The 20,650-nt window shown below is 39.2% G+C and overlaps 1 protein-coding gene across 3 annotated transcripts in view; it reads right to left on the reverse strand.

The window, feature by feature from the left end:
• Positions 1-997: 997 nt before the first annotated feature.
• LOC134876442 (centrosomal protein of 128 kDa) overlaps positions 998-20,650 on the reverse strand; it is a 54,832-nt gene continuing 35,179 nt past the window's right edge. For all 3 annotated transcript variants that reach the window (XM_063901366.1, XM_063901365.1, XM_063901364.1), the window contains 8 exons: positions 19,476-19,535; positions 17,407-17,599; positions 12,834-12,883; positions 9,283-9,306; positions 6,576-6,653; positions 6,217-6,330; positions 4,030-4,138; positions 998-1,774 (listed from right to left, as the gene is read on the reverse strand). In XM_063901366.1, the coding sequence (XP_063757436.1) occupies positions 1,701-1,774; positions 4,030-4,138; positions 6,217-6,330; positions 6,576-6,653; positions 9,283-9,306; positions 12,834-12,883; positions 17,407-17,599; positions 19,476-19,535 (702 nt within the window). In that variant the 3' untranslated portion in view covers positions 998-1,700. The remainder of the gene's footprint in view (positions 1,775-4,029; positions 4,139-6,216; positions 6,331-6,575; positions 6,654-9,282; positions 9,307-12,833; positions 12,884-17,406; positions 17,600-19,475; positions 19,536-20,650) is intronic.

Raw genomic sequence — 20,650 nt, forward strand, 5'->3', positions numbered from 1 at the left:
TACTGCCAAACTGTTTGCACTCAGAACTTCTAAGTAGCGTATGCTAGCTAGCTTGCTACCAAAATGCTGTTGCTACTGTTAGTACCTTAATACAATGATGCTACTGCAGTATGCAGTACAGTTTGAAAATGACTAAAAGTATGTGTACTGAATATAGGCTTAGCTAGGTATCTAGGTTAACTGAAAAGGCTTGTGCTACATGTCTTTAGCCAGTGTTTGAGCCAAGCTAGCTAGCCACGCAGTCCCTCGATTGCCCTGCTGATTTACAAACATAAATCCTGGACAACCACTGAATGTGGCCACCAGAAGCAGCCATCCAGCTTTTAATTTAGCTTTTCAGCTTTAATTTTATTTCCATATGGAGTGTTCAATGTTTTTTTAATCAGTGTTTTTTTATGTTGTGGGCCATACCACATCTAATGATCATTAAAAAGGGTTGATTAGTGTGGAAGGTGAAATGGTACTTAAATTCTGCGTACCAAAACTTAAAAAATAAAACGAAAGGGAATATATTTCTCACTGATTAGTAAACAAAGAATAACACATTGCTTTGCATTTTTCTTGCATACCGATAGAAGCCTCAATGTACAAAGCTTTATATTTATTTTGACACTACATTTAAGTATTGTTATATTTTGATGTCTTCAGTGATTTGTCCCTTGCCTGATACCCTTCAACTACTTTGTTGGGCTTAATATCGGCCAGCTTGGCCAGGTTTATCGTAAACACCCACTTACAGCACCTTTCAAAAATACTGCACGAATTCTCGAAACATGCGGCGCCAACAAGATTATGGACTCTTTTGAGAAATATTTGCACAGCAGGTGCTGTGTTTACATCTTTGAAGTTAAGCAGTGAATTAGAAGAAGTTTCTCTCTCGTGTGGCTCTCTCCAATATAGGATTTAAGCAAAAAAGCAAAAGATTTAGCCGTTGGAATCGCTCTGCTGCTGCAAAGCAAACACTTGACTCTGAAATGAAGGGGACATCAAGTGGGTTTATAAAACAGACATTTGGCTGCATGGAGATTTATTCATAGTGCATATATTTGCTTCACATTTCATGAAAAATAGACATATTTGTGCTTATTTTTATTTTTCTATATACTGCATAAAAAATGACAACAGAAAGTCATCAATTGGGCAATACACAAAGAGATGTCATATTGTCATGATAAAGACAACAGCTAAAAACAAAACTACATATTGTTCAAAAGGCACTAGTTTTTCATTTGAGTGTTTAAGCACAAACATATTTGCATGATAATAAGAATTTGGTAATAAAGCAAACAATACTAAAACAGAAACATAGTAGTACAAATGTAACAATGGCAAGAAATGCAAGTGGAACTATTTTGGTTTTAGTTTTTTCATATCCATCAAATATATTCAATTTGAGTTCCTATAAATAACATTTAAACACAAAACAGTATATCCCCATTTACAGTGACCAAACTTATACCTCTTCTGAAGAGTTTCTCAAAGTTTGCTGTGAAATCTCTCAGTCTTACCCTCTGCTCTTGAGCACCTTCAGTGATGGTTGAGGTAGTGGAGGAGGATTAGTGTTGAGTGCAAAGGCCTCCTCGTACAGTCAAGTAGTTTCTTTGTTCTGGATGAGCAGCAGGCAGCTAGAATCAGCTGTAAGCACCGTGTATTTGGCTTTGTAGAGATACAGATATAAAAAAGGTTCACTTGAGGTTGAGCTAATCTTTGCGGGGTTTGTCGCCGTGCACTGGGGACTCATCCAAGTCCGAACTGGTCAGGCGTTTGCGAGGCGCTGCGACAGAGGGAAGGAGGAGAAAAACAGTTACTCCTGTCAGTCTGTCGCCCACTCTCAGCCCCAAATGTGCTATACTTCTTTGATGGTTAAAGAGATAGTTATCATAGTTAGTCATTGTTAGTGTATTGCCTACAGTGGATTGCACTACCTTTGTTTGGTGAATTTACTACTGTGGTTTATACAAATAAATAAGGACCAAAACAATTAAATTCCAGTTTATTTTTAGGCCTCGTCCACACTACTACGTTTTCATTTTAAAACGTATAACTTTTGCTATGTTTACACCTCGTGTCCACACTACTCCGGGGTTTCGAGCCCCTAAAACAGAGGCTTTTGGAAACGCTGCTGGCCCCGTTTCAGTTTTAATACCCGGGGCTGCTGATTAGTGTGGACAGGCAGAAACGCTGACATAGGCACCCATGAGCGCTTTCTGATTGGGTCTTATCGATCACGAGTATCCTTCTCTGATCAGTCACGCTCCTACCACTTGACCATTTCTTACCCGGAAGGATTCAAATCAGCTGGTATCGGGTTAGATCAGCGTGGACTACCAGTGGTAAAAAAATCTCTAACTGTTTGTTTTCGCCATAGTCGTGTCGTTGTCTGTTAATGACCAACTGCTTTCTCCAACTGAAAGCCACTGCAGATTAGACTTCCTGTTTACACCGGCACGTGCATGCCCAGTATAGGTGAATGCTCACGTGATATGCGTGTTCAGGTGTGTAATGTGGACGGAGATTACTTCTGATATGGAGCTAAAACACTTGTGTGGACGGAGATCTTTTTAGTTTTAGAACTCCGGATTAAAATGAAAACGCAGTAGTATGGACGAGGCCTAAGAATATATTGAGAATATTGTGAAACCAATTTACCATTCCGTCAGTCAGCCCTTTCTGTTGGGGAACAAAGACCTATGCTAACAGCTATGCTCTGGCCAGAGTCGCCAGACCTTGAGTTACAAAAACATTTAATTTTTCTTTACTAGCTGGCTCAATATAACATGAAACCCTTATCAGACATTGGTATGGCAAGGGTAGTTATTAACTGTCTATATTAACCGGGCTTCATCCTCTGGCTCTCATGAACGGGGATTTGATGCGTCATTTGACTCTTCTACAGTATGAAGTGGATTGATCGACACAAATGACGCGTTTTAAGAATATGTTTGCACATATAATGTATTCCCTCAGCTCAGAATCTGTAAAGCTTGTAGTTTTACTTCTTACTAAATTGACATTATTGTATTGTAGAGAGAGAACAGCGCATTTTGCTGATTTGAAGCCTAAACTATGGACATAAAATACACCAGACCAAGTTGTCGCTGCAGTTTAGCCAGGTCAAAATAAAGCCACCTTTGTAATTTGGAAAAATCTGGTTTAGGGCTCAACATACCTCGCTTACACACTCATCTTGTTTTGTAGTACACCCCTCTGCTCTACTGGTGCCTGATCAGTTAGTACATTTGTTTGACTGGTGAATCTGAAATAACTAAAATCACACAACCAGCTTATTCCATGTTCTGCTAAATAAAATAATATTTTTTTCCAATGGAGTCTGTTGGCTTTGAGGAATTCATATCCTGGTTGGAAATAGATGTCTGATGGCAATGTAAAAACTGATATTGAATTGTTTTAGGTGGCTAAATCTACTATGGACACTGACTACAGATAAGTACTTCATGTAAGTGGAACTGGGCTTTTATTGGATCTAGTCCATTACGAGGAGTATATAAATGCTAAAAACCTACCTGGTTCTGCCAGAGTGGGTATGAATATATATGATCATTGTATATTACCACCAGTGTCATATAGCCATAGGTTCTGGCAGCCATAATTCTTGGAGGTAAAACCGACACAAAGCCACAGAAAGCTCGCTTCTCTCTCTCCAAATATCTGTAAGCAGCTTAGGAGAGTGCTACAAGTGATTCTGGCTGTTAGCCACTGGCAGTGATACATACAGACACACACCAGAGCCTCTGCGGAAAGTTTGAGCTCTGTGTGCCATGTAGAAACACTTAATGGAAGTGACAGTACCTTGAGACTGCCACAGTGGAATTCATCACATATACCAGCCTTATGAGATCTATCGTACTGTGGAACTAGCAGGTTCTTTATTTGATGTATTCTGTAGTAAAAAACATTTTAAATACTGGGATGTGTGTTCAATTGACTCGAGGATGCACGGATGCAGAAAAGCAGGCAATAGCTAAGCTGTCAGAGCACAGGTTGTGTAGCTTCAGTATAAATACTCACACAGTGTGTCAGATCTCAGCGTGCTGTTCAGGAATGTGCTTGGCCCTTTGATAGAAGAAGAAAGAGCTGCCAGTCTCAGGCTCCTGGAGGTAGCGTCCAGCTTCTCCTCCTGCAAGACAACACAGCAACAACACTGAAGCGAAAGCTGTAAAGCACATTCAACAAGACAATGTGGAAAACACAACCTATTATACGCTATATAGACAAAAGTATTAGGACACTAAATTCAGGTGTCTAATGCAGACCCATTGCCACAGGTGTATATGGGGTTGTTTTTCTGGGGCTGGCAAGGCCCCTTAGTTCCAGTGAAGGAGATTCTTAATGCTACATCTTACCGAGTCATTCTGGACAATTCTATGCTTCCAACTTTGTGGAAACAGTTTGCCCCAGTGCACAAAGCAAGGTCCACAAAGGCATGGTTGGATGAGTTTGGTGAGGAACAACATGACTGGCCCGCACAGAGCCTTGACCTCAACCCCAGTGAACACCTTTGGGATGAACTAGAACGGAGACTGCGAGCCAGGCACGCTCGTCCAACATCAGTGTCTGACCTCACAAATGCTCTTCTAGATGAATGGGCAAAAATTCCCACAGACACATCAACATCTTGTAGAAAGCCTTCACAGAGGAGTGGAAGCTGTTACGGCTGCAAAGAGGGGACGAGCTTCATATTAATGCCTGAGAATTTGGAATGGGATGTCATGAAAGCTCCTGTAGGTGTAATGTGTAGGTATCCCAATACTTTTGTCTATATAGTGTATGTAAAACCATATAGTTCATTTTGAATGACTTTAAATTACACTTTTAAATGTACTTACACATAATTGCCTCATCTGAAACATAAACACAATTATTTCCATGCAATCTTTATTATTCGTGGTCACGAGGATGAAGCGTAATTACTTTGAATGAACAAACATTAGTGAAAGTTTAGAAACCATCCATAAATGATTGATGAAAAGCTGTCTGTTGATCCTAGCTGTTAGTGACAGACCAACTGAGGATGTAGCCACAGCTCCACGACTATGGGGAAATTTCTAATTGAAATGAACAGAACTTCCAGTAGTGTGAAGAGCTCTGTATAATGTATGCGTAGTAATACCCTTTGCAGAGCAGAGGCTACACAAAATAACAATTCAAAGTACCTTAAAATGAGGGTTGTGGGCCAGATTTGTCTGCCCAAAAAAGAGCTTTCCAGAATTATAAAATATTCTGTTTTGGGAGTGACTTGGATCCTCCAGTGTGTAATAAAATCTCATTTTACAGGCAAGATTTCCCTGTAAACACTAATGTCAGAGCATGAATAAGACATCTTTCAATATTTAGCTATTCTCTTGCAATGCCCGCCAAGTTGCTGCTGCCTCTTGAAAATGTGACACTTATTACAGATTGATTTGTATCCTGTGTTTATAGAGCATTTCCATTACAGATGTCATTTAATGGCAGGACAAGCACTGAGGCGGAACATAACTCTGTCCAAATGGAGCTTTACAAGCTGGTGTTTACAGCAGACAGACACTCTTACACGCAGTAGAAGCTGTTTGTGTTGCTGGCGTTGATGATTGTGATCAACATGGAACGCTTGTGAAGACATCCCACCCATCCTTTTTCCTTAAATAAACCCCGAGTGGGCAGCGGCTATTAAGCTAATGTGACCGCCACTTATCACTCAACACGGAGTCGCTTGGCAAACCAACGGGGTAATCTGCCAGATTTAAAGCATTTCGGAAGTGACTGCATGGCTGTTTAGCGGTGCTGATGGCGATCAGCTGTCAACAGTGATGTCTTGATGTCTCCCTATAGCACAGAAGATGGCTGTAGCAATTAGCGGAGACTGCTAAAATGTACTTTGAGCGAACATGTGTGCCACTGCTTGAGCTTGTCCCACACCGTCCATCGATGATGCATTACCAGCATGTGGAATTATTCATTTATTCATACAAGTTGCAAATTAGGTGCGGGGCGCACACTGGCAGTGGTGTGGGCGAGCTAGCTTCATAAATGACTCTCAAAGTCAGACTACCCTTATCCTAACGGCTGCTGTTTGAACAAAGCACCGCAATTACCGACAGAAATAGAAAAAGAGTGGGTTGTTGTTTTGGCAATGCGGGCTCTTGTAAGGCATTATGAAGCTCGTTTTTACAGAGTACAGTATTGCATCTGTCCATGTGTGTGAGTGTGCCATACTCTATACTCCTGGATTCTGCGTTTGGACTCGTCCAGCTGGTGCTGCAGGTCCCACACAATCTCTTTGTACTTGCTGTAGCGCTGCTCCACCGTCTCCCTCTGCCGCTGGGACTCCTGTTGGCACAAAATGGAGGTTGTGTCATTATAGCCTACCAGAGAAAAAACATGTCTTTGACAAGGCCAAAGGGGAAAAAAATGCAGCATCTAAACGTCTTAAGCCTCGTTAATAGCAGAAGAAAGACACTGACATGAACATGTGGATCAATGTGATAAGGCATGCGTCTAAATGTTTGTCTCCAGGGTTGGTAATTTGAGGGAAATAAAACCGCTGTATTTAATTACAAAGAAAATGATTCTACCTCCAAATCTTTGAAGTTTTCCATCAGACATTGTTTCTCTGGGAATGACTCCAAGTGGTCCAGGGCTGCTCTTGTGTTCTGTAAAGCACACACACAGAAAATTAGTCAGTTTACATTGGAATATACATTTCATGGTTAGTCTGAAATATTAAAAGGGGCCTTATTATGCTCATTTTCAGGTTCATATCTGTATTTTGTGCCTCCACTGTGACATGTTTACATTCTCTGATGTTCAAAAAGGTCTTTATTTTTCTCTTACTGCCTGTGCTGCAACACCCAGTCTGCTCTGATTGGTTAGCTTGTTGGCTCTGTTGTGATTGTTCGACTGTTCAGAGATGTCCCGCCCCTTAGCCTATTACATACAATGTGCCGGAGCTCTAGCCAATAGAAGCGCTAGTGTTACAAAGTGATGTCTCGGAAGGTACAGAAGTAAACAAACTCCCTCTGGAGGGAGCTTTGGGATTTGGGGCTTTGCAGAACATGAGGAAAACCCCAAAAAGCTATGTACACACAAACAGCTATGAATATTGCTAACTGTAAAAAGGTTAACTGAGATCCATTCCAGTACAAATGATAATAGGCATTTGTGCTAATATAATGTACAATGTAATGTATCTCAAAGTGATCCTCTGAATGAGAAGTAAACAAAAACTACTTCTAAGAATAGGCATGATGATGATATTCTGCTAAAGTTTAAGGAAATAAAGTAAAGACTCCCAAAATCGTAAACTACCATGTAAGACCCAAGCGAAAACAACTACATAGCGTATATAAAAAACGGGGCTACATTCTAATTAAATGGCTCCCTCTTTTCCTTGTTCCGAAGCACGTCTCACTAATGGCCGAGGAACAGATGAACTAGATTAGTGATGACGGAATAATTCATGACACAAACATTTAGTGAGAGGAGATGTCATTCCCAGTCAAAGGTCACGGTGCTGACGGCTGCACAGCTGGATCAGCTGTCCGTGGGCTCTAACTGCTTTGTGGTGGATACGGATGCCTTTGTGTTTGAAAGATAATGGGATGTACCACCTCCAACAATGGTGCACAGCTGATACTGTTCTGTCCTCCCACATGACAAAACAGAATGGGAAATAATATAATTCATTGCCATACATATAAACCTGAATTTAGACAGATTAAGTGCATTTGTAAGCACATGTAATATAATAATTTCCAAAATGATATGATGTGTCTTCCTGTATGCTTCAAATTATCATAGTTTGTCGACAATATTTTAAACAGACACAGCCATACAAATTTGAATGACTACAGAGTTATGTTTTAACGAGTGGATCTACATAGTCTTGTAACAAATAGGCAAGCACTAGACTGCAGCTGTTTTCACACTTTTTCAGGAGTCTGTGTTGGTATTCATTTACTAAGAATAATGTTATTTGCCGACAAAGGAAGCTAAAAAGAATTCAATCCATAGATGGTAATAATGCAAAAGCCAACCAGACACCCAGATGGTAATACTGCAACAGCTTTGTCCCTGGGCCATAGCCTCAGTAACCATTGTCTTATCTCACTGTGACAGATAAGTCACTTTACATAACTCAATAAAGTGACTTAACAGACATTTATTTCACAGTTTATCTTTCTAAATTATTACACGCAAAGGGTTTCTGAGCAAAAAATCTTAAAATAGCTTTTATTTTTAATTAAATGACACAGGCCACCTTTAATACAACACTTGTGTGTCACGCCATTGCCTCTTCCTACCTCTAAAACTTTGTTGAATAGAACATATTAAGTGATTAACCAAGGTATAGATTACATTTCTAAAAGTTGAGAAAAATGCAGCGGTATAACCACTTGGCTACCGGAAAAATAAAAGATTTTTGAGGCAACATTGGTGCTTACTTTCCCTTTCAAGCCTACAAGCTAACAGACATTATGTCATAAAGCTGGACCAATTCAAAAGCTAATTGAGGACTTTTGATACAACACACTCAGTGTAATGTGTGACTAAGTAACCACACTCCAGTCTATTCATCCCTCCCTTGTATGTTTCAATAGCCCTCCTATTCAGATGGAGCATTTAAGCCCGGTTGTTACAAGGCGTCACGCTGATGCTACACTGAATAGCACACAGAGACAAGTTGATCCCCATCCCCCTTGGCCGAACAAAGGGTGGGTCGATCATCCTGCCGCTGTGTTGTTGCGGTAAGCAGGAAATTATTTGACTTGGTCGCGGTCCGAGGTATTTCCTCTTCTTTGACATGACAGCTAACCGAAGGTAAAGGTGGACAAATAATTGTGATGGATGGACAGCGTGCGTCAGACGGCATTATTTATGTATTCACTTCAAGAGAGTGAGAAAAAGCTCGGGTCAATAGAAGCGTTCTGTGGTGCTAAGTTATTCCCTGTAATAGCTTATTATGGATGTTTGGTGAACGTTAGCAGCTTAGATGGTGAGGTCAATACTGTATTGTCAGTACAGCTTGGTTATTAACCTCATCAGCGAGACTCGGGATGATTAACGGAGCGCCAGGCCTTGACTGAATCTGTTCTCGCCCTGTGTTAGCCTCCATGGGTTGCTAAACAAACACAGCCTTACATTAACCTGCCTACACAGCTGCACCGAGTCATGCTGAGTCAACGCGACTTCTAATTTAACACCTCAAGCTTTCTAAACCTTAATATACACACTGAATTGTTTTAACTGCATACATTACTTTTAAAATAGATAGAACCTTACCATCTCCAGATCCAATACACCTTCCTGTAAAAAAAAGCAAAGCAATATTACTTATATAATTAAGTAGGAACACTTCCCCATGTTTTTAATGCCTTATCAAACATGCTTATAGTGGGGTTAAGTATCTTGCCCATTGACACTTCGACATGTGGACTGCAGGGGCGGGGATCAAACCACTGACCCCTTGATTGGGGGCCCATTTAACCCCTGAGCCACAGCAACCCCTTTAAATATATAATGTGCTATAAGCCCTCATAAATATTTACCATGTTTCAGAACAATTATCTTAGTTATAAGGGCAACTATCAGTAAACAGATTTATGGTCCCTCTGAATTTTTGGAAGAAGAAAAAGAAGACGCGTTTCTTTTTTTAACATCTTCCTGTTTTGGAATTGTTTGGTTTTTGCAACAGTTACTGTAAATGCACAAAGCTTTACAAATAAATAAACTAGTGTAGTCTTTCCTGGACTGGTTTATGATCCTCAAAAATAAAATAAATAAAAAATACACCGTAACCTTAAGTTAACATCGGTATGAAGATATTGAATGTTTTTTCTCTCTTTGCATTTTATCAGTACACCTAAATGTACGACGGAATATTAGGGCCACATATGAAGAAAACATTTTTTTTTTGCCGTGACGAGATTAAAGTCGACACGGCGACTTTAAAGTCAACATGTCGACATTAAACTCGAAATGTCGAGAATAAAGTTGAAATGTCATGTCGACTTTAATCTCGACGTGTCGAGGTTCGCTAAAACAGCGAGGATCTCTTTATTGTTAAATCCAATTCGGAAGTATAATTTGACCAAATGATCTACACAAGCCATTTCGGATTCAGTGCAGGACCTGTGGGAGCGGTTGCTATGTCTCCCAACTAATTTCAACTATATTCTCGACATTTCGAGTTTTATCTCGACACGTCGAGATTAAAGTCGACATGACATTTCAACTTTATTCTCGATATTTCGAGTTTAATGTCGACATGTTGACTTTAAAGTCGCCGTGTCGACTTTAAAGTCGCCGTGTCGTAGAATGCATCAAGAAAATATCATAAATGATTCAAACTTTGGGAATTATGTTACTCAAAGTTCCCAAAGAATTCATATGTGACATGATTTATAATGTGTTATTCATCTTTTTTTAATTCTAATTAATATGTATGAACATACAATATTCTATGAATATGTATGAGAGCAAATTACTATACAGTACTTAAGGACAGGAGGAAAAGAAAAACGCCTGTTTTCAGAATATCTTTTACTAAATATTTCAATAACGATATTGGAAGATATTGTAGGGTTGATTATTGATGATTAAAAAAATATTTACACAGAGAATTTGGATAAGAAATCAGCATTAATGTGAATTGAACGTTTAAGTAGTCAAAGGTAAATATTATAAACAATAACAGTCTGCCTAGTTCAGAGAATTAATTGACTTTACTGTATTGCAGCCTTTAAAAACTGAATATCTGATAGCATATCGTAAATCTATGGCCATATCTAGTCTCATATCACAATATCAATATATTGCCTGGTCCTTTAATACAGTGGTATAAGCAGAATATAACACAATATATGTCTATCTTTAATGCTTTACAGAAGTGGGTCATAGAGAGTGTTATTACCATCAGAACTAATACCAAAGTAAGATATAACTAACACAATGAGCCATATGGTGAGCCTTTTATTAAAAGGGTAGACTAACAGAGAAAACCCAAGTGTGTGTGTGTGGGAGAGTAGAGGCAGAGGAAAGGAATATAGTGTTACAACAAATAGGTAACAAGGGAAGGAAATGAAGGCGCTGGGGAGTGTGTAGCTCACAACAGGCTTTTTATCGCACACAAAGACGAGGCGCTCCCGCCACTCAGCCCGCTTCTGACTGATGTTCCCTCCCTAACGATGCATAAGTGATGCTATGCCTCTTATCTGCCACTCAAACGCACACCTGCTCTCCCCCCAGCCGGCTGCCTCTAATGTGTTGATGCTTTTCTATGAAGAGTACTTTTTTCTTTTTTCCCTCAGCCCACCCTCCTTCTTTCCTCACTCTTTTACATCCCTCACTCACTCTGCCTTCCCTCTCTACACGTCTTTCTACTCATCCGTCATAATTAAAAGCTCGGCCGGGTTTGAGAAGGCTGATTAATTGCATGCGAGCTCTGGCAGGTGCCATCATGCAGCCGCAGATGGGAGTGTGAATTCAACACGGAGGTACAGACAGACGTTGGGACGGAACAAATGTTTAGCGGACATTTTAGTGTGTGTGTGAGAGCATTGCTGTGTCTCAATTTGGTTAGTCTACTTTTGTACAGTAAACACTTGCACAGTATTGGAATAGAGCGGTGCTGGAATGCGTCCTTAAACCTGAAAATCACTTCCGGGTCCGTAGCCTCAAACTGTATTTTGAAAGCGTTTTTGTCTAAAGGCTGAAAATAAGATTTGCACTTAATATGACCTAACAGCTTTAGTTATTTACTGCCGGGATTGCATTTACGCTTAGAAAGTAATGCAAATGTGGTTATATGTGGAAGTTAGCCTGCTGAACAAAAATGCGTCGGCATGATAAATGTTGGATTGCCACAGATCTTATTTTCACCAATATTCCAAAATCGAATGTTCAAATCCTATTGCCTTTTGTCGAGGGAGCACTTGCAGGTTGGCATAAAAAAACATGTCATCTCTACACCAGTGTATTTCCACCCTGTAGCTCTGGATCAAATCGCATACTACGCCTTTCCTGAAGTTGTGACAAGCGCCGTTACCTACAGTAGCTGGATTGCTAGCAACATTGTGATCGCGGTAGCAAGTCATAACAGACTGCTCAATCAGCCCAATAAAATGAATGGCCGCTTGTTTTCAACACCACTGGAACGTTCAATAAATACAAAAAAAATGCTTGTTTGACTTTTATTTTTATAGTGCTGTGTTCACGGAAGCAAACACACTTCCGTTACGCAGTCAAGGCAGTAACGGAATGATTTTTTGCATGATGACTGCACCATCCAGGTGCTGCAAAGGCATCATCTCCCACTGGGACCCAGTCAAAATAGCAAATGTAAGTACAGAAGTATGAGAATTGAGACACAGCATATGTGTTTTGAACTTTAACGGTGAGCAAAGGGTTGATGAGGCACTTGGGGCTTGTGTGATGCAGACGAGGTGTGTTGGTGGCCCGCCAAGTGAAGATGCGGCGGTGTTGAAAGACAGAGACAAGGCCTCTGGTGGCTTTTAAACTCCAAGGCCTGGTGTCTGGAGTAATTAGCTACTTGTCCAAGCACGGCTGCGAGCAGTCTGTCAAACGCGCGGCTTTGTGTACTAATGTTTGGAGCACTGCATCACAGGACTCCAGCCCAGCAGTTACTCAGAAACACCCCAACAGATATGCAAAACAGAGTTTGAAGGCAATGTGGTGTATAAATAAAAATAGTACCAGCTGTCTCTTTTTGGCAGCGCAGTTGAAATGAGGCCAGCTGGATATTTAAAATCTGTTTAGGGTGCAGATTTACAGACACAAACAAATAGGGATTAATAAAGACAAAAAATGCGAACCTGAAGGCTCCGCATTTCTTCCTCCTTCCTGCGACTCCTCTCCAACAGCTCTGAAAGAAAGAGGAGTCAACTTTATTTCCTGACCAAGTATTCAAGTATCCACATGGGAGTCAATCAAGATTAGGGTTGCAAAGGGGCGGAACATTTCCGGTAAATTTCCATGGGAAGTTAAACTGGGGAATTTTGGAAATATTCCATATTGGAAACTTTCCATGGGAATAATGGGAGTTATAGGAATTTATGGGAACTAACTGGGAATTGATGTAATGGCATGAACAGATATATAAATAGTTAGGCTAGCTAACACCTGGAATGATCTTCAAAACATCTTGCAGGAGGCAGATAAAAACAGCATCACATTTGAGGTAGCTAGCATCTTTATAAGAGTGCCTCATAGATGGTAAATGAAGTGATGCTAGCTATGGCTTATTTAGCATCTAAGTTATCAGCTAGCTATCTACTAGATCAGTGGTTCCCAAACTTTTTTTGGGAATCTACGTCTCAACCGGGTTGACGCACCCCCCCAAAAAACGCAACAAAACAAAAACGCAACAAAGCTTTGTTTTATCGCCATTTAAATAACTTTGTCATGAGACGTTCCACTTGACAGTTTCCCTGATTTCAGCCAGTTAATCATATTTGAAAGAATGAATGAAACGAGTTGGCGCTGCCGCAGCCGCTGTCTTCTTCTACGTTTCTATCAAAAACTAATAAATTATAGTTTTTTGATTTAAAATAAAAGGGATTACAAAGGAAATGTTTATTGTTCCTGTTTTTTATTGTAGCCGATGGAAAAATCCCACTTAAAAAACAACACTGTAATATTTTTACACCAGACCACCATTACATGTTTCATCTCGCGCACCCCTGGTGGCAGCTCACGCACCACACTCTGGGAATCCCTGTAGCCTACTAGATGAACACATTTGTATGTGATATTTGCAATTGTATGTGATATTTGCAATTTAAACATAAAATAAATATATTACCCCATAGTATCATCAAACCTTACTTCACTTTGTGTAGTCCACAGGCTCTAATGTGTGGCTTCAATACTCTTGTGCTTTGGGCTCAAAGGTGTGGTCCAGTCTTCTAGAAATCATATGTGCATGTGATGGAGGAATGCACAGTGCCTGTAGGGGGTGTGGTCTCAATAGCCATGCAGTAAGCAGTGTGCTACTGTATATGCATGTGATTGAGGAATGGCATGGATATACTTGAATGGCATCTGTTTGTTTTAGTCAAGATTATGCTAAAATATACTTTCCCCAACTATATTTAAGCTCCCTATGAAGAGCCAACCTTCAATTTTGAAATTCCCAGTTTATTCCCATAAATTCCCGTTTATTCCCATAAATTCCCGTTTATTCCCATGGAAAGTTTCCATCTTTGAAAGTTCCCGGAATTTTGCAACCCTAATCAAGATGCCCAGCTAACCAATCAGAGCCGACTGCGGTCTGGTTTCAGACAGAGGGTGAAAGGAGGTAGAATGAGAAAAATAAAGACCTTTTTGAACATTAAAGCATTTAAACATTTCAAAGTAGAGGAAGAAAATACAGATATGAACCTGAAACTGAGTATAACATGGCCCCTTTAATTGACATGGATGACGATCGGGGCAGAACGACTTAATGGGGACATCCCAAAATGATGCAAATATGTATATAAATATAAACAATATGTTATTGGGTTCTATATATTCCTTTTGATTTACTTAACATTACAGCAAAACCATAACAGAAGCAGCAGTGGCTTGGTCGCGTAATGAATGAATGTTACAATGCAAACACAGTTTTGTTGTTCGTGGATTATATTTGCCTGAACAGGTGGAGAGAGAAACTCTGCTGGGTTTGTTGTTGATTGCAACAACAAATTGTTTTTAATTACAATCGCTGGCTGTTTGCTTAATGAGGTGTTGAATCAAAGGAATAACTCTCATTTCAGTTAACAGTAGAGGCTTACTTAGCAAGTGCCACAATATTGACAGTCTACAGTCTTCCTGTCGAGCAGAATATGATTTGTGCTTTGTGTGTTTTAATAAAAAAAGGTGGCAAGTCATTACGGAACTAATACAAAAAGAAAGAAAATGTTCAAAGACCTTTTGATTTGTATGAATCATTGTCAGATAACAGCATAGACAATTATTCTCACAATAAAGAATACTTACTGTGCCAACTTGTTTTGATTTTGGATTAGTGTTTTGCTTAAAATAATGGTTGCTCCATTTATGACGGCTTCAAACATGACAGAATCAGAAAGAAATATTTCCTAATGCGATAGTCCTCTACTCACACATGCCATAAGTACCATACTGATGTTTTGCGTCTGTGTCCCGCCCCTTATCACCTCGATTTGTGTGTGCTAGCCAATAGAAACGCGAGTGCTGTTAGTATGTATGGAAGTAAACAAAGGAGTCCGATCGAGGCATTCCAGTGTGAAATTTGGTAATTTAGCCTTTCAAGACCATTTACATGCACACAATCCAATATAACACACTACAGGAAAGGGAAAAACCTAATTCAACAAAAAAACCGCAATAAGGCCCTTCAAATTAATGTCTTATTAAAGACTATACAGCAAACCCTTTGGACCCTTACTCAACCTCTCTCCTAACAAAATGTTGCAAAATCTGACATCTTAAAAACATAGCTTGTCTTTGCAACTCTCTCCTTCCTAGTCACTGAAACACTGATCCACATCTTCATCAACCTGTTTTTTGTATGGAAGTCATCAACATCCTGTAAATCACTTACTCTATACTTCCATAATAACACTAAAAAATAAGTTTTTAATCTGTGCCATCCCCGCCTTTAAAAATGTTTTTTACACTGCAATTGTTTTTATACTGTTAGTGCTTTTTGTGTCACTGCTTTGGCCATGTTAAGTGACTTTGAGTACATATTATTATTAAAGCACTAAAACAATGTGTTATTATAATTATTAATTGTGCAACAGAGAGTCCACTGTTGCTGCCAAAGTTCTCCTCACTTAATCACACCGGTTTGCATCTCACATACAACCTGGGGTAGGTTATTTCATTCTATCTAGTTATCTTCACATGCATTGCAAAATTGTTTTAGAGAGAAAGGCCAACAGAGAGTAGAAGTGATGAAATCTCTGAAGGAAAACACAAAGCGTAATCTGACAGTAATAAATTCACTGTGAGACGAGTACAGTATATCGTATAGTAAAGGGTTCTGCATGCCGGCATTAACATTTAATCTACTGAGATGGGCAGACAAGGACGTATTAACTGAAATAAATCTTGTAAGAATACAACGTCCTGTTTGATAATATGAACAGTGACAAAAACAGAAACAGTTGTGTGCGACACTGAATGGTGGAGTGTATTGTTGCAGATGCATTATGTCCTTAATGTTCATCATGAACTACATATTAATGCAAGGCAGGGATTTGTAAATCTTGTTGTGTTCTACAATAGAGTGGTGCAGGAATGAGTCCTAAAATGGAAATGAGTTACTATAAAACACAATGTTTAAAACAAATCTCTTTTAGCTAAGCTCCTAGATGACTGTGACGCAGTTTGTTTTTGGCTAACTACAACTACAACTTGGCCTACAAGAACACGTTATCACTGCACCACTCTATGAACACAAGAGGAACAATGAGAAACCACTACTGAGAAGCTAGTCAAAGCACATCTATAAATAACTATTTTAGCGGTTATGGCCCTAACTCTTATGTCTTATAACTAAAGAGAGGCCTGGCAGTGAACTGTTTCAACGTATGGCTAATCCAAATGGTTCAATGCTACCGCAATAGCCAAAAAAGAAAATAAATAATGGACAGTTAACTCACTTTATTATGTTATGTTATCGCACATTCTGCCATCTTCCTGTCCATCTCACACTACCCCTCTCTGTAGTCTCACTGTGTCTTTCAACTCTCTCTTTTTCTCTGTTAACGGAACACAAATTAGGACCATTTCCCTGAATTGTTCAAATGAAGCGCTAAAAACAAGTTGTTCTTCCTCTGGCAGTTACAGCTAATTAGGAGAAATTCAGTTTAAAAAAATGGGAGTGGGGATGTGCAAAACAAGTCAATTTTCCACGGAAGTTCACAAACATTAAGATGCTTCCTAAAACATTTGTCCTCATAAACAGACATGCCAGTGAGCCTGATACTGAAAACAATCTATGCATCAGATACAGAGCAACAGCCGTTTTAACAAGCATCCGTTAGCACACAACACACAGCAACGACTTGGTGACAAGAAGCCTTCAGTAATATGCAGGCATTTAATCAGTAATTGCTTTTAATGGAAGAGTAATTCAATTAAAAAATCAAATACGTGTCTAGGTTCACTCAAATTGACCGTCAAACCATCAAGGAAGATTTTCCTTAAGACCTATGCTAAATATTTACGCCTTTCACCACCAGACATTCAGCAAACCAAAGGATTTCTCGTCAAAGCACTTTCTTTAATCAGGTATTAGCTGCTTACATGATGCTGCACTGTTGTATAGCCTGGCTTCGCATTGATGATGATCCTGCACTGAATTCCTAAGTGAAATCAACGTGGTGTTTCTCTAATTAAATGCTGTCTATGTACCTCTCTTTTCAGTGTCGAGGGAGTGCAGGAGCTTCTCCTGTTGATCGAGGCGCTGCAGGAGAGCCGTCTGCTCCGAGTCCCGGCTCTGCCTCAGGGCCTTTAACTGATCCCTGGTCTGTTGTTGCTGCTTCCTCAGGCGCTGTTCTCTTGTGTTGCAATCCCGCACCTCCTCACACAGCCAGCGTATCTTGGTCTTGTTGGTGAAATACATTTAGAATCAATGGACTGGAGTGAGATGGGTATCAAGGGTTCTTGTAGTCAAGGTTTTAATCAAGACTTAAGGGCATTAGCAATGGGCATTAACCAATATAGATACTTTTTCTATCTTTGTTCGATGTTTCAAGATGGTACTATACAAGTTAAACAATCCAACTCTGTTATCAAAGAACCAAAGTAACATTAAGTAACCCTATGTTTTTAAAGACTAAGGCCTAAATTGAGAAGTACAAATATTATATGTTTTCTTGTGTTCTGCTCTAGTAGTTTTTTTATGTATGTAGAAGTCTGCAATTTATTCAAAGGAACATATTTGGACTGTTTGATATAAGAAAAAGACAATACAATTCTGTCTTCCCTTTAAACCTGAATCCGTTCAGTCATTTGGAAGAGCCATTCCTGCTAATGTGATTAAAAACAGATAATAAAAAAAAGATCCTGTGAGAAATGTCCCCAAATATTCACTGGTTATTTCAGAATAATGAGAAACTTTACTCATGTATTTTAAGGAAGCTCCTCAAACTGCAGAACCAGGGAATTATTTTCATTTTGTGATTCAAAGTCAACATTTTGAGATCATAAGTCATTGTTTTTAAAAGTCCTTTTTTTATTTTAAATATTTTGTCATCATTTTGATTACCTAAGTCATAATTTAGAGACACTAAATAGTTTATTTTAAATTCAAAGTCATTGTTTTGATAAAGCTCGTCATTGAAAACAGAGCACAGGATTTTTTGTTTTCTCAAATCAATAATATTTCATCCTGCCTTTTACAGGGCAAACATGTGCTCCCATCCTGATTATATAGAAATGTATTAGGATAAACCCCTTGAGCTGCACCATCTCGTTTTCAAGGGGGTCCCGAGATTCAGATTTTTCTTTAATAATACAAATATAATGTATATTGTACTGTCCAGGCAACAAGTGTACAATTCTCTTAAAATCTTTTTCATTTTTTCATACAAAACGTTGTTCCGGCCATGCAAAATGAATGGTTAAATGGGTTTTCTTACTGTGCTGGATAAGATCGTAAATCATACCTTGCTTTTACTCACACAGAAAGTACTAACTAGGGAGTTAATTATCTCTATTGTTCTGTGGTATTTTATTCTTCTGAAAGAATTTCTGACAGGAGGAATACATTATGGTGATAAACACCATGAATTGTGAAAACACAATTTAACAAAGTATCATGCATCACCGCCGCAGCCGTAATTATATGTTTCATTTGTACAGAGCGTTGTTGCAATACTAAATGGGAGATGATTTGTGTTGGGAAGAAGCCAAGTGGCAATTTTACTGCAAAAGACAGGAAGCACACACAATAAAAGAAAAACCGCATCTTATAATTTCATCAATTACAAAAGCAAAACATCATGTTGAACATAATGCTGGCTTAGAGGAGTGATAACCAGAGAAATACTGTCCTATGATTGAACTTCTAAGGATATTGCAATTTCCAATTTCCCTCGCACTCATAATTATTATGGAGAAAAATGCTGTCATAACTTCACTTTCATTATGATCACTGATGACTCTGCTACACATCAGTGCTCAGATGTGGGTTCTTATTCTGGTTCCCTCAACAATAATTCATCTTTTTCATAGGGGTTATGCTTTTGGAAATGTTATTTTAAAGCACAAAAGAAAAACATATGTAATTGGTGAAATTGTTATTAGTTCATACCTAAATTGTCTTACATTAATTTTCTATACAGTGTAGGCCTGGGAATGAGCATGGCGTTCAAGGTTTATAGTGCCAAATGCTTAATCTTGTGTTTTCTCAATTATATATTTGATTATTTAGACAAATCCCTTGTAAGGAAAAGCAGCACTGCGTGTAATAATCATACCTTTGTCTCAGCTAGCCAGCGGTGGGGGTCTTTCACTAATCCAGGTTTCTGGGAGATGGCCTGTTAAAACAGAACAGAGATTACTGCAAATGTAAGCCGCCTTTGTTAGCATGCGTTACAAAACATTCAGATCTATAAATATAAGTAGATCGGAAAGCAGTGCACATCCTAGAGATTTTGCAGTTAGGATTAGGGCGGTGCGATTTGGATGAAATAACTAATTGCACACTTTGACAGATTTTTGCAATTGAATATGATTCGTGATGTTAGAGTGATCATTTTTGAAAATAATTCACAGTATCATTACAATGATCATGGTGTGATTTTTAAAAGGATCAGTGGCAAAAAAAAGATGTTTCCTTAGAACACTGTTTGTTGATGTGCAGCGCCACAATACCTCTTTCAGATATTTTCACATATTTTGCATTCACCTAATATCCAAATTGGGTTTACTGCAATTTGGAGGTTTACAATGTAAAAAAAATAAAAAGCAGAAGTAGTATTGTGGAACACCAGGACACAAATTGGAACAGCTTCTTCTCACACCCTTAACTTCTGTGAAGAACGGCTCCTGCCAACTTAAATTGCCGTGCGTGTGCGTTTAACAGCCCACGACACTACACTTGTGCATGCACATACGCCCACACAGAGGTTGTGTGTGTGTCATAAAAATGAGCTCAGGGAGTGTGTTCCATCCTTCCCAGACAAGCTTGTCAGCATCAACAATACAAAATGACTTTCTGCAAACTCCTAATGACTGCTGACACACACACACACACACACACACACACACACACACACACACACACACACACACACACACACACACACACACACACACACACACACACACACACACACACACACACACACACACACACACACACACACACACACACACACACACACACACACACACACACACACACACACAAAACGAGCCTCAGTTTCATACATAAACACAATGTCACATAACTAGATTGCACTCGAGCATACCTCCTTCAGCACTATACTACATTTAAAATGTTTAGGTTAACAAATGATTCCCTCTATTAGAATCAGAATAAGATTTCTTTATTTGTCCGATTGAGGGGATATTTGCCTTGTTAAACCAAATGGAAAGTGCAGATAAAAAGGCAATGAAGAGGCATGGACACAAATAATATGAAGTATGT

This window comes from Eleginops maclovinus, chromosome 15, assembly GCF_036324505.1.
Source record: "Eleginops maclovinus isolate JMC-PN-2008 ecotype Puerto Natales chromosome 15, JC_Emac_rtc_rv5, whole genome shotgun sequence".
Lineage (NCBI taxonomy): Eukaryota > Metazoa > Chordata > Actinopteri > Perciformes > Eleginopidae > Eleginops > Eleginops maclovinus.